This window comes from Pelodiscus sinensis, chromosome 29 (genome assembly GCF_052426305.1).
Source record: "Pelodiscus sinensis isolate ZL-2025 chromosome 29, ASM5242630v1, whole genome shotgun sequence".
NCBI lineage: Eukaryota > Metazoa > Chordata > Testudines > Trionychidae > Pelodiscus > Pelodiscus sinensis.
In genome coordinates, this window is record NC_143080.1 from 761,230 (window position 1) to 776,262 (window position 15,033).

The 15,033-nt window shown below is 63.6% G+C and overlaps 1 protein-coding gene across 3 annotated transcripts in view; it reads right to left on the reverse strand.

Moving 5' to 3' along the window:
* Positions 1-4,602, reverse strand: part of ITGA3 (integrin subunit alpha 3) — a 39,939-nt gene extending 35,337 nt beyond the window's left edge. Inside the window, exon 1 of one of the 3 annotated variants that reach the window (XM_089773896.1) lies at positions 4,242-4,602. In XM_089773896.1, coding sequence (XP_089630022.1) covers positions 4,242-4,420 — 179 coding nt within the window. In that variant the 5' untranslated portion in view covers positions 4,421-4,602. The remainder of the gene's footprint in view (positions 1-4,241) is intronic. The other 2 variants (XM_089773895.1, XM_075911687.2) reach the window with 2 other exon arrangements.
* Positions 4,603-15,033: the final 10,431 nt, after the last annotated feature.

The following is a 15,033-nucleotide window of genomic DNA, read 5'->3' on the forward strand; positions in this document are numbered from 1 at the left end:
CAGCAGAGACCAGGGAGGGGGAAGAGGCAGGAGCAGGTGCAGCAGAGACCGGGGGGGAGGGGGAAGAGGCAGGAGGGGGCGCAGCAGAGACCGGGGGGGGGGAAGGGGAAGAGGCAGGAGGGGGTGCAGCAGAGACCGGGGGGGAGGGGGAAGAGGCAGGAGGGGGCACAGCAGAGACCGGAGGGGAGGGGGAAGAGGCAGGAGGGGGTGCAGCAGAGACCGGGGGGGAGGGGGAAGAGGCAGGAGGGGGTGCAGCAGAGACCGGGGGGGAGGGGGAAGAGGCAGGAGCAGGCGCAGCAGAGACCGGGGGGAGGGGGAAGAGGCAGGAGGGGGCACAGCAGAGACCGGAGGGGAGGGGGAAGAGGCAGGAGGGGGCGCAGCAGAGACCGGGGTGGGGGGGAAGAGGCAGGAGCAGGCGCAGCAGAGACCAGGGAGGGGGAAGAGGCAGGAGCAGGCGCAGCAGAGACGGGGGGGGAGGGGGAAGAGGCAGGAGGGGGCGCAGCAGAGACCGGGGTGGGGGGGAAGAGGCAGGAGGGGGCGCAGCAGAGACCAGGGAGGGGGAAGAGGCAGGAGCAGGCGCAGCAGAGACGGGGGGGAGGGGGAAGAGGCAGGAGGGGGCGCAGCAGAGACCGGGGGGGAGGGGGAAGAGGCAGGAGGGGGCGCAGCAGAGACCGGGGGGGGAGGGGGAAGAGGCAGGAGGGGGCGCAGCAGAGACCGGGGGGGAGGGGGATGCTTTCCAGGGAGCCGAGAGTGACCGAGCCCCTGGGGAACGGCCATTTAACGACAGCCTGCGCAGCCCAGTCGCGGAAGCGACAACGCACCCGGCGGCGAGCGAGACAAATCCCAGTGGGAAATAAGGCGGAAGCGAGAGGGATTCCCCACTGGAGCCATTTATTCACGGCCAGCCAGGGGAGATCCACCCCACTGGCCCCTTTGAGTCCAGCCTGGAGGTTTTCCTAAGAGCTCAGCCGGAGGCATCGTGAGCCGTTCTCTGGCTGCCCTCCCCAGGCGGACACACAGCGAGCACAAAGGTTCCTCCTGCCCGCCAACGTCTCCTTCCAAGGGAGCTTACGCCGCACGTAGGCCGGCAATAAAAACCAGGCGGCGAAATGCCAACATCACTTTGCAGATTAGCCCCCGAGCCACTGAGGTTCTGTGGAAAATTTTCCCCAGGAGCTATTTAATCTGGGAACAGGAGAGACTCGGCAGCCGCGTGGAAAGTAGCGGCTGGTGCAGAGAACACCTGTCAGTTTTACTTTCCCTCTTCTCCCGCCGGCAGATGGAATTAAAAGATAACAAGGCACAAGCGGATGAAAGCACGTCTTAGCGTAGGCCCCAACCCAGCAAGCCACTTAGAGCTGCGAAACGTTAAGGAAGGCGAGTTGTCTCGCTGACATGAATTGGGCTGGGAAGCAGGCGCGTGTTTAAGTGTTCTGCTGGCTCAGAGCCCGAATGCTCATGCTTCAAGGCACGAGAGGAGAGCAAACTGACAGGGGTCAGGCAGAAACAGCCCGAGGAGCAGGCTGTTCTGTAATTAGCCAATCCAACTTTTCATCCTCTGAAGCAGCAGGGGCTCCCCGTGGTCAGTGACAGGTCACTGCTTGGAACTGGCCTGGCAAGCACCTGAGGAGCTGTCCTGGACATCCAGCGCCTTACTGGTCCAGAGAGCCAGGCCTCCCTCCCTGCGGAGCCGGAGACCTGCTGCCCCTCCTGTGCCTGCCGAGTCCAAACCAGGATTCGGGGAGACTGGGCAGCGCCGGGAGACCCACCAGGCCTGCCTGAGCCCGACACCGGCTCCGACAGGAAAGCAGCCTGTGCTCACGTCCACCCACAAGCCGCACCGGCAGGCGAGGCACGAACAGCCCTGCGGGCCCTTTCTGCCGCCAGGGGTGTCCCTTTGCACCGTTTGCTCGACTCGTTATCTCAAAGCTAACACAGGAAAGCCCCTGGCCAGGCAGGCTTGCAAACGCAGCTGCTGCCCTATGGACTTTTCCTCGCCGCTTTTCTCTGGCGAGCCGGGCCCAGCGGCCCCCTCCCGACAACTCCGTCCCTCCCCAGGACTCAGCGCCCACTCCCCGGGCATGGAGACAGCTCCAGGACACCTCTCCCGGGGGCCGTCGTGCCAAGGGGGCTGCTTTGGAGCGGCACTCGCCTGCAGAAAGGCCCGAGTCCCCCGTGTTTGGGTGCGGACATGGGTTTTGGGGCCTGGGCTGTTGGAATGGAGGGTGGCGTATGGACGTCCCTGGCTCTGACCTTTGCCTCTCTGCCCGAAGAGCCTCGCCCGAGTCTGGATTTGAGTGATTGTCAGTGTCCACCTGCCCCCTCTCCCCCAGTCTTCCCTGGATTTCGCCTCCCAGCAAGAGCCACAACACAGCGAGGTTACCAAACACCCGCAGGATCCAGGCTTTGGTGACTCGCCCAGGGTCACTTGGGAAAATCTGTGACAGGGGAAAACTGAACCAACCTCTCCCAAGTCACAGGCTACCGCTCTGACCACTGAGCCACCCTTCCCAAGCAACCTCCTGGCTTTACAGACTCCCTTTCCGTGCCAGCATTTCCCAGCACAGAGCCCCCCGTCCAGACCCAGCTCCGCCCCAGCAGCTGTTCCGGAGAGGGGGGAGACACGGAACATTTCACTCCCCCTCCAACAGAACAAAATCCCACACTTCATCAGGAGCCTTTCCAATGCCTCTCTGGAATGCGCAGCCGATGCCGATGCCGCAGCCCGTGCAGCTGTTGCAGGGAGAGCTCTCCCAGGGCTCGGGGCAATGGAAACAGGCCCTCTGCTCGGGGCCGGCTGGAGGAGCCATTTGCACCGGTGTCAACGCCAGCGCCAGGCTGCTGGCAGATGCCAGGGCAGGAGGGACCCAGCCTGGTCACGCGGCTTGATCTCCCGTCTGTCGCAGGCACCCACCACCCAGGCGCCGAACCTGTCGCCCTCCTCTCCTCCCCTCCCCCCGTGGGAACCTAGACTAGCATGTGCCACAAGCAGAAAATGGAGGGAGGGGGGCGAGGGGCACCAGCGCCCGAGGCCCCCACAATGGCAGGGAGCTGAGTGAGATACCCCCTTGATAGTCCCAGCTAGACCCTCACCCAAGCACCGGAGGACTGGACGCGCCCCAACGTGCTGGCAGGGGGCCTGGCACAATGTTGGGGGGAAGGAGGATGAAAGCCACTGAACCAAACTGTAAACCCCCCCTATGATGGAAGCCACTTCAAGCCAGGGGGCGTTGCACCCCCTCCCCCCAGTTCCAGCCTCTGTGGGTGCAGGGCAATCAAGCCACCTCGACCCGACGACGAGGATACTCCAGCTGGATTCTCCCCACACCCAGATCTAAAGGTGGCTCCGGGAACCAGGCCTCTGGGAGATGAACTCAAGCTCTGGCACAGAGCTGGGGACCCGGGCAAGCCGGGGGCAGCTGTTAATCCAGAGAGAATCCAGGGACCGAAAAGTTCATAGAATCATAGAATCATAGGACTGGAAGGGACCTCGAGAGGGCATCGAGTCCAGCCCCCCGCCCTCAAGGCAGGACCAAGCTCCGTCTACAGTTCTTTTGCAACAGTTTCGCCTGTTGGAGAACGGCAGGAAAGTTCAACAGGTCCCCGGGAATTTTCCTCCCCTGGCCACAGGAAAACCAGCCAGCGGCCTCGCCCCAGTCAAACAGCCCGGGGGCAGCTGGATGTTTCAGGGTTCCCGGCTCATCAGCTGAGCTCCAGCACCAGCGCCGCTCAGGACACCGCGAACAAGCAAGGCCCAGGGCCGCAGGCAGCGCGAAGATGATGACAAGCCAAGATTAGCCGGGGAGATCGGATTCATCCCCCGCGGCCAGGAGGCTCCGGGCGCAGCCGGCACTTCGGCTCTGAGGCATCGCCTTGCCCCGGCCAATCGGACTGTCCCAGAAGGGCCGGACAGCCCCATGCCCAGCCGGCCAGCGGGGGCCTGATCCTGCAAACCTCACTCACGGGAGCAAACTTGGCCCGTACGCCCCGGGGAGTCACGTTATTCCCCCGAGGGCGCAGGATCGGGCCCGAGGGCAGCCCCATTCGCGCGGAGAGGTGGGGAAGGGCGTAAGCCGCACAATGCGCTCCAGGAGCGCGTGACGTCTCCAGGCACCTCGGCCCCCAGCGCCCCGGAGCGCCCCTTTCGGCAGAGATCCCCTCCCCCCCGATGCCCCTCGAAGCTGGGGGGGCTGGAGCGAGGGGCAGCGCGGACCCCCGGCGGGGGGGGGGGCGGTACTCACAGGTGCCGGTCCAGCCCCTCGGTCTGGTGGTGCAGGGCCACGGAGAAGCCGAACAAGCCGCCCGGGGTCGCTCCCTCCTTCAGCACCACGAAGCGGGTGTCCAGGTTGAAGGCAGCGCAGCCCCCGCAGCCCAGAGCCCCCCAGGCCAGGCAGAGCAGCGGCAGCCGCCCGCGATCCATGGCGGGTCCTGCCCGGGGCCAGGTGCGTCCTGCCGGGCGCGCGAGCCAGGGCCGGGGAGGGGCCAGCAGCGTCCTCCCCACCTTTGCGCTTTTCTTCCGGGCAACGGGAACAATCGCAGCAGCAAAGGAGTCTCCGCCTTAAAGGGGCCGCGGCGCTGCGGGGAGGGGCGCGGGGGCTGGTCCCCCCCCCGGCTCAGGGCGCGTTACGCGCCGCTGCGCGCTTCTGCAGCGATTTCCAAAGTTGGGCAAAGTTGCGCCCTGGCGTGGCCCCCATGCCGGCGCCCGCGCTGGGTCTCTCTGCTTCCCACCTCCTGGCTGCCCGGTCCTAGCTGCCGCCCTCTGGGCCTGGGAGCAAGCCCGCAGGCCGGAGCGGGGACAGGCCGGCAGGATCGGGGCCCAGGGGAGAGAGAGGCCTCGTGCGGTGAGTTCGGCTCCGGGCTGTGGCTGGGTGCTTGGCCAAAGCTGCAGTGAATGACTGTAACACTGGACGTTTTCCCTTGCCCGCCCATGGCCCCCATGGCCTCCAGAGGCCCCTTCCAGCCCTCTGATCGGAGCCCAGCTCCCCACTCGCCATTCCCTCGCCCGCCCCAGGGCAGGAAGGGAGCTTTGGTGCCAGCCAGGCAGCCTGCTGGGGGTGGGGGAATCAGAGCCAGATGTAGGCTGTGGGAGAAGGCTGAATCGCCAAGTCTCTCTCCCCGACCCCATGGGACTCGGCTGGCAACAAGTTTACAAAGGGCCAAGTTGCTGGAGCATCCGACCCTCAATGGCTCTTAGCCGGGATGGGCAGGGATGGGTCCCCGGCCCGTGTGCCAGAGGCTGGGAATGGGCCACGGGGGAGGCATCACGTGAGGATTCTCTGTTCGGTTCCCTCCCTCCGGGGCACCTGGCGTTGGCCACTGTCGGCCGACAGGACCTGGGCTGCATCTTAATGAAGCAGAGGGGAGGGGGAAGGAACAGGGATAGGAAGAAGCAGGTGCATGGACATTAAGACCCAGCTGTGCCCCAGATTTTGGGTACCCCTCGTAGCTGCCTATTCTACTTATGGGTACGGACAGTTCCAGTGGGCAACCTGTTGCCCGAGGGCTGCTTGCAGCCCATTGGGGTTTTGCGTGTGGCCCACGAGATGCTCCCTGATCCCGCTGGCTTCCAACAGTGTCACTTTTTTCCTTCCAGTATTGCTGAAGTGACGTGCACATGCTGCCAGGGCAGGTGACGTGAGGTGCTGTCTGCTGGCACCCCGCACTGACTGGGAGAGCCAGGCGCTCCCTCCTCAGCCAGTCACAGTGCTGCTCCAGTTCAACCCACGCCCCCACACAGTCTAGGGATGCAAGCACAGTGAGCAAAACTGCCCTGTCCCGGGAGAGCGGCTTGGTGACAGCTTTCCTGCGGCCCACTCGCTAGCCTCGGTTCCCAGCGCTGCTGCAGGGCAAGAATATGTTCCACACCCGCCTTGCGGGCCAGGTCTGTCGTTTTGCCAGCTTACTGGAAGCACATGGGGAACAATTGAGTGTGGGGTTTGCCTAGAGACTGTAACTGCACTCGCATCACCCCAGCGCCCTCCGAGCGGAGATGTGACGGCCAGTCCTCCACTACCCAGCAGCTGCCTTGAGTCTCCGGCATTCAGACACGACTCCGGCCCCGCTAGTCCCTTCGCGTGCAGTGGCGTCCTCGCCCGTTTTCTTCGCTAGAACAGCACCTGGTCACAGGGTGCCGGGCTCCACCGATGCCTGCAGCGCGACTGTGCAAGCCAATGCATGTTGTGTCAGTGACTGGGATGAAAGGGGAAGGCTACGTTCCTGTTTAGTTTGTCGGCTCTGCGTCTTCCTGCCCTCGCCCTGTGGCCTGGCTCTCGGAAGCGTTAAATAACCACAAGAGCAGCAACTGCCTGGAACAGGCCCCATGAGGGTCTGCTGCTCACATGCCCCATTCCTGGTCACTTCACTCTCAGCATCCCACAAAGCACTGCTGCAAGGCAGTTTGTCCATGACCTAGAAGGACCCCAGATCCAGTTTGTACAACACTTAGCACCATGGCAACAGAACTGCTCTGCTGTGTGTCATATGCCCTATATTGGTAGGAGTTGGTGGAGATACTCCTTTAGCTCCAGTGGCAGAGGCTCATGTTTTTGGAGCTGAGTTCTGTTTCCACTGAGGTCTGAATGGACTCAGAATGCCACACCATGACACGTGTCAAGTCCTAGAAGGCCAGCACTCTGACCCATTTCATGGAAAGATGTTAAAGCATTTTGCATATACCAGTCATGTGTCACAATGTCCTGAATTGCAAGTGGGGAAACTGAGGCATGGAAGTTAGTCTGAAGCCAGTGGTGGTGGAGGTAGCACCAAACTGCAGACTCCACGCCCCAGCCTTTCCTTCTCTCTTATCTGTTTCTCCTTTCAGCCACGTGTTTTACACACCCTTACTCTCACGTCGCAAGGGCCCTTTCAGGCTAGGGCTTTAGGAGCTCTGCCCACTTTCCAAATGTTTGAGCATGCCCGTGGGTGTGGGAGGCCGGCTGGCGGGCCCCACCTTGGTGGATTTGAAATGCTGCCCTTGCTGGAATTCTGGAGCAGTGAGGGGGCGAACGTGAGGCTGGATTCTCAGAGGCCCCGCGCTTGTGGAGTGCGACTGGACTTTGGGCTCGTCCCGGTGGAGACACAGGCCAGTGGAACGACTCCCCATTGCCCTGGTCATCTCCACACCTACCACGGGCTCCTGGCCTTGCACCCCCGGCCTTACATGCGGCGCGGGCCAGGGAGAAGCCGCTCCTGCCTGCACGCCGCGCTGCTCCACCTTCCCACGCCGGGCGCTGCAGGGAGGGCATCAGAGCGGCCAGACCAAAGGTCTGTCCGGCCCAGTGTCCTGTCTGCCGACAGTGGCAGCCACAGGCCCAGTCCCCCAGCCCCCCGAGCCCCGCACTGCAAAAGGTCGCAGGCAGGGACACACATCCCCCTCCAGCCTTTGGATCCTCGCAGGGCTCTGGCAGGAGGGTTACTGGCCAATCAGAGCCAGCTGCCCGCGCGGGCCAGCACCAGTGGGCACCCTGCCACCTGCATATCCTGCCGCTACCTCGCTGCCCTGCCCTGCCCTGGCTCCCGTCCCATTTCCTCTCCCTGCGCCAGCCGACCCCCAGCACTCCCGGGCCTGTAGCAAAGTGACTCACTTCCCCTCCCCCCGCAATGGATCCAGCCTCAATCCCTCCACACCCCCTTTGGGCCTGGAACCGCCTGGCAGTGCCCCCCAAGCACCCCCCCTTTTCGCTCCCCCCCAGCAAACTCCTCCATGACCTCATTCCCCGGGAAAGAGACGCCCTTCCTGAAGTGCGTGAGCACCGTGCCTGGAGGCCAGGGCTGCCAAGGGGCGCGGCTGTGGGGGGGCTCAGATTACAGTGTGGGGGTCCTGGAACAGGGGGGCCTGCATGGTGGGAGGGGCTTGGGTTCCTGGTCCTGCACGGGGGGCGGGGGGGCAGGGGAGGGAGGAGACTGTCCTGGTTTCCCTCTGGGGACGCAGCCCAGACCTGGCTGGATTTGCCATGCAGGGGCTTGGCTGTAGCCCTCCCTGGAGTTTCCAGCTCAGGTGCACCCCACATCTTGGGCGGGAGAGGCGACCCCACTCATGAGAGCAGCTGGGAAAAGGCTAAAGCATCCCCAGCCAAGCTCAGCCGGCAGGCCCTGGGGCGCGGAACACGCAGGGATTTGCTTTGAGGTGGAGGGGCAAGATCAGCAGCTCTTGGGGGCCGAGGGCCAAGACTCCCTTCACGCCGGCTGGCGGGAGGTCACAGGCGTGTCCCGGTTCTGGCCTGTGCTTTCCGGGTCACCCGAGAGGGTCCCCTTGGGCCTCAAGCCAGAGCTGAGTTCCCATGGCTTGTTCATGTCGTCGTGAAGGACAGACACCAGGCCGGGCCCCACGGGAAGGACAGACACCAGGCCGGGTCCCACGGGAAGGACAGACACCAGGCCGGGCCCCACGGGAGGGACAGACACCAGGCCAGGCTCCACGGGAAGGACAGACACCAGGCCAGGCCCCACGGGAGGGACAGACACCAGGCCAGGCCCCATGGGAAGGACAGACACCAGGCCAGGCCCCACGGGAGGGACAGACACCAGGCCAGGCCCCACGGGAAGGACAGACACCAGGCCAGGCCCCACGGGAGGGACAGACACCAGGCCAGGCTCCACGGGAAGGACAGACACCAGGCCAGGCCCTACAGGAAGGACAGACACCAGGCCGGGTCCCACGGGAAGGACAGACACCAGGCCAGGCCCCACGGGAAGGACAGACACCAGGCCAGGCCCCACGGGAGGGACAGACACCAGGCCGGGCCCCACGGGAGGGACAGACACCAGGCCGGGCCCCGCGGGAAGGACAGACACTAGGCCAGGCCCCACGGGAAGAACAGACACCAGGCCAGGCCCCACGGGAAGAACAGACACTAGGCCAGGCCCCACGGGAAGAACAGACACCAGGCCAGGCCCCACGGGAAGGACAGACACCAGGCCAGGCCCCACGGGAAGGACAGACACTAGGCCAGGCCCCACGGGAAGGACAGACACCAGGCCAGGCCCCACAGGAAGGACAGACACCAGGCCAGGCCCCACATGGCAAAGGCTGTAGCCAAACTGGTGACAAGATGGTTTTCTGTCCCGTCAGCCAGGAGATATTTTTTCCATCTGCCCCTCTGTTGGGTGTAAATGACACATTGTGTGTCACGCCAGCGGGTGTCCATTTACCCACCAGGGCACATGGTCCTAACGGGGCGAGAGCTCGACAAGGGAGCAGCACGGGGGGGAGGGGGCAGTTGAGCTGACACAACAACGGGGAGGAGGGGTCCCCTAGGTAGAAGACAAAGAAGACCCCCCCCCCCCCGCTTGGAGGGAATTGGGCCGCCTGTTTACATCCATGAGAACAAAATCTTAGGCGGAGCCGTGGCCGAGAGAAGCCCGTTGTCCTGGCCGGCCTGGGCGGGGGCGGGTGGCGTCCCGGCGATGTTGGGTTCCAGGGAAGGACCCTTTGGCTTTCCAAAGGCCTCACTCGCTCCTACTGCGATCAGCTGCGGGAGGCGGGTGGAAGCCGGGCACGCAGGGACCAAGGCCTGGGCAGAACTAGGGTCAGGTGATGCCATCCATGAAGCGGGCCCCGGGGGAAGCGTCTGCAGGACCCCGCCTCCTTCATGCACTCGCTGGCTAGCGGAAGCAGGTGGTGGCTTGTGGCCCCCTCCCCCTCCTTTGCCCGAGGACCGACGGGCCTGCTAGGCCTGCTGGCACTCGCGGGGAGCCCAGGCACGTTCTGCTCCCGGCAGGAGGAGCCCAGCGGCCCCGAAGCGCTGCGGAAGCCCCGGCTGCAGGGGGATTTAGTTCTGGCGAATGGAGCTTTGCTTGTTTTTCAGCAGCCCTGTGGGCCCGCCGAGCAAACAGCCCGGCTGCGATCCCACGGGGGAGATCCGGGTCCCACTCGCTTCCCTGGCACGGGAGCTGGGAACGGAGAGACCTTCCCAGCCTGTGGGAATCCTGCCCCAGTGCCCCTCCTGGCATCGCTCCCAGCTCCTCTTCCTTATCCCGGCTCATCTGCAGAGGATATTTCCAGCGGCAGCCTCTCTGGGCTGTGTTCCTGGGGAGAGACCAGCTCCTTTCCCTTGGGGGAGGGGGTGCCGGATGCGAGGAAGACGGGGATGGGCGACGGGAAGCACGGAGGGGAGCAGGCAGTGAAACCAGAGCCACGGCGCTGCTGCTGCATTAACTAGCGACCTGCCAGAGCCCTCCTGAGGCGAGCCTGTGGCGCTGTGATCCCTGCACCCCCCGCAGCAGCGGGTGTGTGGCATGGGGCAGAGTGAAGGTTGCGCCGAGGTTCTGCTGATTTTGACCCCTCCTGGGAGGGGAAAGGCCAGAAAGCCCGTCCCAGGCCAGGGCTGGTTTGAGCACCTCCGGGGGGCGTGCGGCGAGTTTGCTGAGATTCAGGGCCCAAGTCTCACCTGCGCAGCTGCTGCCCTGGGAGAGGGCTGGAGGGGGGAGCTTTGTGCTCCCTGGTGCCGAGGCATCGCAGACCCTGCAGAGAACAGCCAGTGAGGGGCGTCCCGGCCACACCCTGGCCTCCAGCCGGGCCCCTCCAGCCCTTTTACCGGCCTGAGAGGGTGAAAACGGCCCCCGGATCGCTCTGCTAGGGGAGCGCGCGTCCCCCTCCCCCCTCCCCTGCCCCAGGGGATAACGAGCGGCTCATCGCTGAACTGTCACCTCCAGGCCTCCTGCCCCTCGCCCCTGGGGCCCTCGGCTGCAACGGGGGGCAAGAAAGCTCCCGCTGAGCGCGTGCCGGGGTCCGTCCTGCTCAGCAAGCGGGCGGCTGGGCCCAGCCCGGGGGGTGTAGGAAGCAGGCTGGATGGCACCGGGAGGAGGCAAGAGGCCGAGAGGAGCGCCTGGGGTCCCCCCTTCCGAGACGGGGAGAGCCAGGGACACGGCGGGGACAGTGACTGCCCCAGCTTTCCCCTCGCTCCTGCCAGCATCCTCGCCACGCTGGCTCCAAGCTGCCAGCCGGCTGCCTGTGCGCTTGGCCCGTCCCAGCCTGGAGCCTACGAGGGACCCAGAGGGGATCCCTGAGGCGGGGGCAGAACCGAGATGCCAGGGAGCCGGAAGCCCTGGCTACTGAGTAGCTAGGCCCCAGCTGAGTCAACCAGGCTCCCTGCAGGAAGGACCTCGGGCCCCTGAGTCAGCCAGGGCCAGGTCTGGGTTTACCTGCGGCCCCACAGTGACTCAGAGCGAGGCTGGGGCGGGGCGAGGGCCCTGCATTTCCCGGGCCACTGGAGCCAGGCAGCAGCCGGCTCCCTCCGCTCTGTCCCGCTTGCCTGGCCTCTTGCCTGTGCTCCCAGCCTGACGGATCAGCCGTGGGCCCCGTGCTGCCCGAGGGGGACTCAGCGGGACTCTGGCACTGGCCCCAGGGGGCTTTGGAGCCAGCCCGAGGGAGAACAGAATCAGGCCCATGGGGCCCAACGCAGCTAGTTCGTGGCAGTTTGGTCCACCTCCCTGTGCTCTCCCCTCCCCCCCAGGGAATAGCTCCCGCCCCGGCCCCAGACGTGTCGGGGCAGGAGGGAGCTGGCAGGCCCCGTCCTGTCAAAGAAGCCCGGAGCGCAGAGATCTCTGGCAAGGGGGTTGGAGGGAAATGTAGCTCCTGCAAGAGCAGCGCCGAGAGCTGCCCCGTCCCATCGTCCCAGCTGAGCGGGTCGGTGATCCTGGCCTCGCCCTTGCCGCGCGGGTCCCTCCAACCCTAGGGCCCTAGGGCACGCTGCCGCCTTCTCTCGCGCCCTGAGCTTTCCCATCCACTTGCAGAATAAATTTTGTCCTGTGCACCGAGGCAGGTGCAAATGGGCACCACCCGCAAAAACAAAATCCAGCTGTGGGCGCTCTGCTGATCAGCTGGGTGGCCTTTGCCTCTCTCCTGAGCGGCTGCTGAAACACCCGGCTTCCAGGGCACACGGCTGTTGTCTCCTCCAGTCTCAGGGGCTGAAAGCACTTTTCAAATAAGCCTCTCCTGTGCCCCCTTTGTGCACCAGGTCTGCACGGCCCGGGTCCCTGCTGGGCAAAGGGACGACAGCCGCAGTCAAGTGACTCAGTACTGAAGCCAAATGGGCGGGGGACATGGCTCCCCCCAGGGCCCCATGGCAAGTCAGTGGCGGAGCTGGAACTATCTTTTTGCTACATGGGCGCCCGGCGCCTGGCACTACAGGGTCCTGAGCCCCAACCTGGGCCGTGAGGCAACTGAAAATCAGCCCCCAGCAGGTGGTCCAGCCGAGACACTTGGGAAGGCCCCATCCCGTGGCAAAGGCCTGGGACGGTCAGTGGGATTTGAGAGCGCAGATGACTAACCGCCGGTTTGCACCCTGCTTTGGGGGCATTTCCCATTGCAATCTCCCACGGCCTGCAAGGCAGACGCGCGGCAGCCCCGGCCAGGGCAGGCAGTGGGTAGTAAGGGCTTCTCCTCTCCAGTCTAGCCAGTGAGACTCCAGCTTTTGACACGGGCCAAATGAAGACCCAGGATGCTGTTCCCAGGCAGTTAGGAAGTCACCACGATTTTCAGAAGCAATGAATGTCTCAGGTGGGCCCACGCATTGGTGCCTTCAAAGGGCCCTGCCCTGCTTTTCAGGGAGCAGGTGCTCAGAGCTTGCTAAGAATCAGCCCCCTTTAAGAGCCTCTCCCTAGCCCTGCCCCCCAGAACTGAGTCACCCCCAGCTCGTGGCAGGCACCAGTGCAGGGTGCTGGCGGCAGCGTGCCGGGCTCCTGTGTGCGCCGAGGGCTGCGTGGCAGGGCCCAGCGGGGCCGGAGAGCCGCCAGCAGACAGCACAGGATATTAAAGAGCATTTAAAAATACGCCTGAAGCGGGTGCCTCCCCTCCCCCGCACGGGGAGGCACGCCAGGAATGCGATGGGCTGATAAGCGGCCCACTCCCACCGAGCCCGTCGGAGGCCGTGCAGCTGCCCGTCCCACCTGATGCCACCTGCCCAGGCAAGGGGGGACGTCCCCCCAGCGCCGGCTCAAGGGGCTGGTCCACACAGCAGCAAAGGGGCCCGGCCGGAATACCCAGCCTCTCCCGGCCTGCTGGACCCCAGCTGTGATTGAGCAGAGAGCCGGTCAGACCCAGGCTTATTCCAGGGACAGACACACCAAAGGGCCCGATCCGGCAGCCCCGGGCCCTGGCTGCTGTCAAATCCAGGGATGCTCCCAGAACAGGTGAAGGCTGCAGGCTCCGGCCCGCATGCTGCTGGAGAGCCAGTGCACTGCTTCCACCCGCCGGGGAACGCGCCTGGGCAGGGCAGGCCAGCGTCAGACCCCCCTGCCCCATGTGCTGCCCTCAGTGGGGGGCGCAGCGTCAGACCCCCCTGCCCCTCAGCTGCATGTGCTGCCCTCAGTGGGGGGCGTGGTGGGGCAAGAGCGCAGTAACCTGGAGCAGCCTGGGGGTGGCTCTACGTGGCGCCCTGGGCTGCTGGAGAGGCTACACAGGGCAGGCCAGGGGCTGTGAGCCGCAGCTGGCCAGACTAGACTCTCTTCCAGCCTCTACATCTCTGAGCCACCCTGGAGCACCCTGGTGATTTATAGCCCCCGCCCCAGCTGTGGGTTCTGCGCAGCATTGCCGGGGAAAGCCCGGCCCAGGGATTCCCAGCTTCAGGGCTGGGAATGCATCTGGCTGCAGAAATCTGGAGCCAGCACCTGGATCCCTCTCGGGTAGTTACGCTACCGGCGCCAGGAGCAGCCAGCAACGCCAAGAGCTGAGCAGCTGCAGCCTGGTACGGCGAAACCTTGTAAATCCATCAGCAGGCGAGCACTGAGCTGCAGGGCCCGGCCCACGCCAGGGTCACCGCACGTGCGCTATCGTTCCATGTGCACCCTGGATCCTGGGGGGGGGGAGCCCCGAGACAGCCCCTGCCCAAGGGCAGGTCGGCCAGGCTGCAAACAGCACCGCAGGGACCTGGCCTGGGAGAGAAGCCGACAGCCGGCTCGGGAGCTGCACTGGAGGAGCCAGACTCCGTTCTCGTCACCGCGAGGCAGGGTGTGTCAGGGTCCTGTGTTACGGCTCCTTAGTGCCAAGTGTCCAGCTGGCAGACACACTCACGCTAGCTCTGGGGGGTCAAATGGTCCCCCCGCTGGGGACTGGAGGGCACCCGTCAGATCAGCAGTCTGGTATTGTGAAGATACCTGGACTAAACTCGTTGTCCTGCGAGTTGTGGGGTGGGAACAGCCCTGGCCCCCAAGATTTCAGCTCTGATTCCCTGCTCTAGAGAGAGGCCAAGTAGGTGCAGATGATACCGAACTGCTCCAGGCAGGTAAGAACAAAGCAGCCTGCGAAGGCTTCAAAAGGACCTTGCAAATGAGGTGAGTGGCAACACAATGGTGGGTAAAAATCAGTGCTGATAAATGCCAAGTAACGCCCGTTGGAAAACAGCCTCCCAGCTCTACCTACTAAATGATGGGGACTAATTTAGCTACAACTACTCAAGGGAGATCTCGGCGTCCTTGTGGGTAGTTCTCTGAAAACATCCACTCACTGTGCAGCGGCAGGCAAAAGAGCAAAGAGAATGTTAGAAATCGCTAGGAAAGGGATAGAGAATAAGACAGAAAATATCTTACTGCTTCTGTATAAATCCGTGGTTTGCCCACATCTTGAATACCGTGTACAACTGTGCCTACCTCATCTCAAAAAAGATGTGTTGGCATCGGAAAAAGTTCAGAAAATGGCAACAAAAATAATGAGAGGTTTGGAACAGTTGCCATATGACGAGAGATTAAAAATACTGGGACTTTTCAGCCTAGAAAAGTGGAGACAAAGGGGGGGATATGATAGAGGTCTATAAAATCATGACTGGAGTGGAGAAAGCAAATAAGGAAAAGTTGTTTACTTGTTCCCATAGGAATTAGGGGTCACCAAATGAAATTCATAGGTAGCAGGTTTAAAACAAAGTTTTCCTTCATACAGCGCATAATCAACCTGTGGAACTCCTTGCCAGAGGATGTTGTGAAGGCCAGGACTTTAAGGGTACATCTAAACTACATGCCTCTGTTGGCAGAGGCATGTAGATTTGTTTGTTCAGCAAAGGCAAATGAAGCCGCGATTTAAATGATCGCGGCTTCATTTAC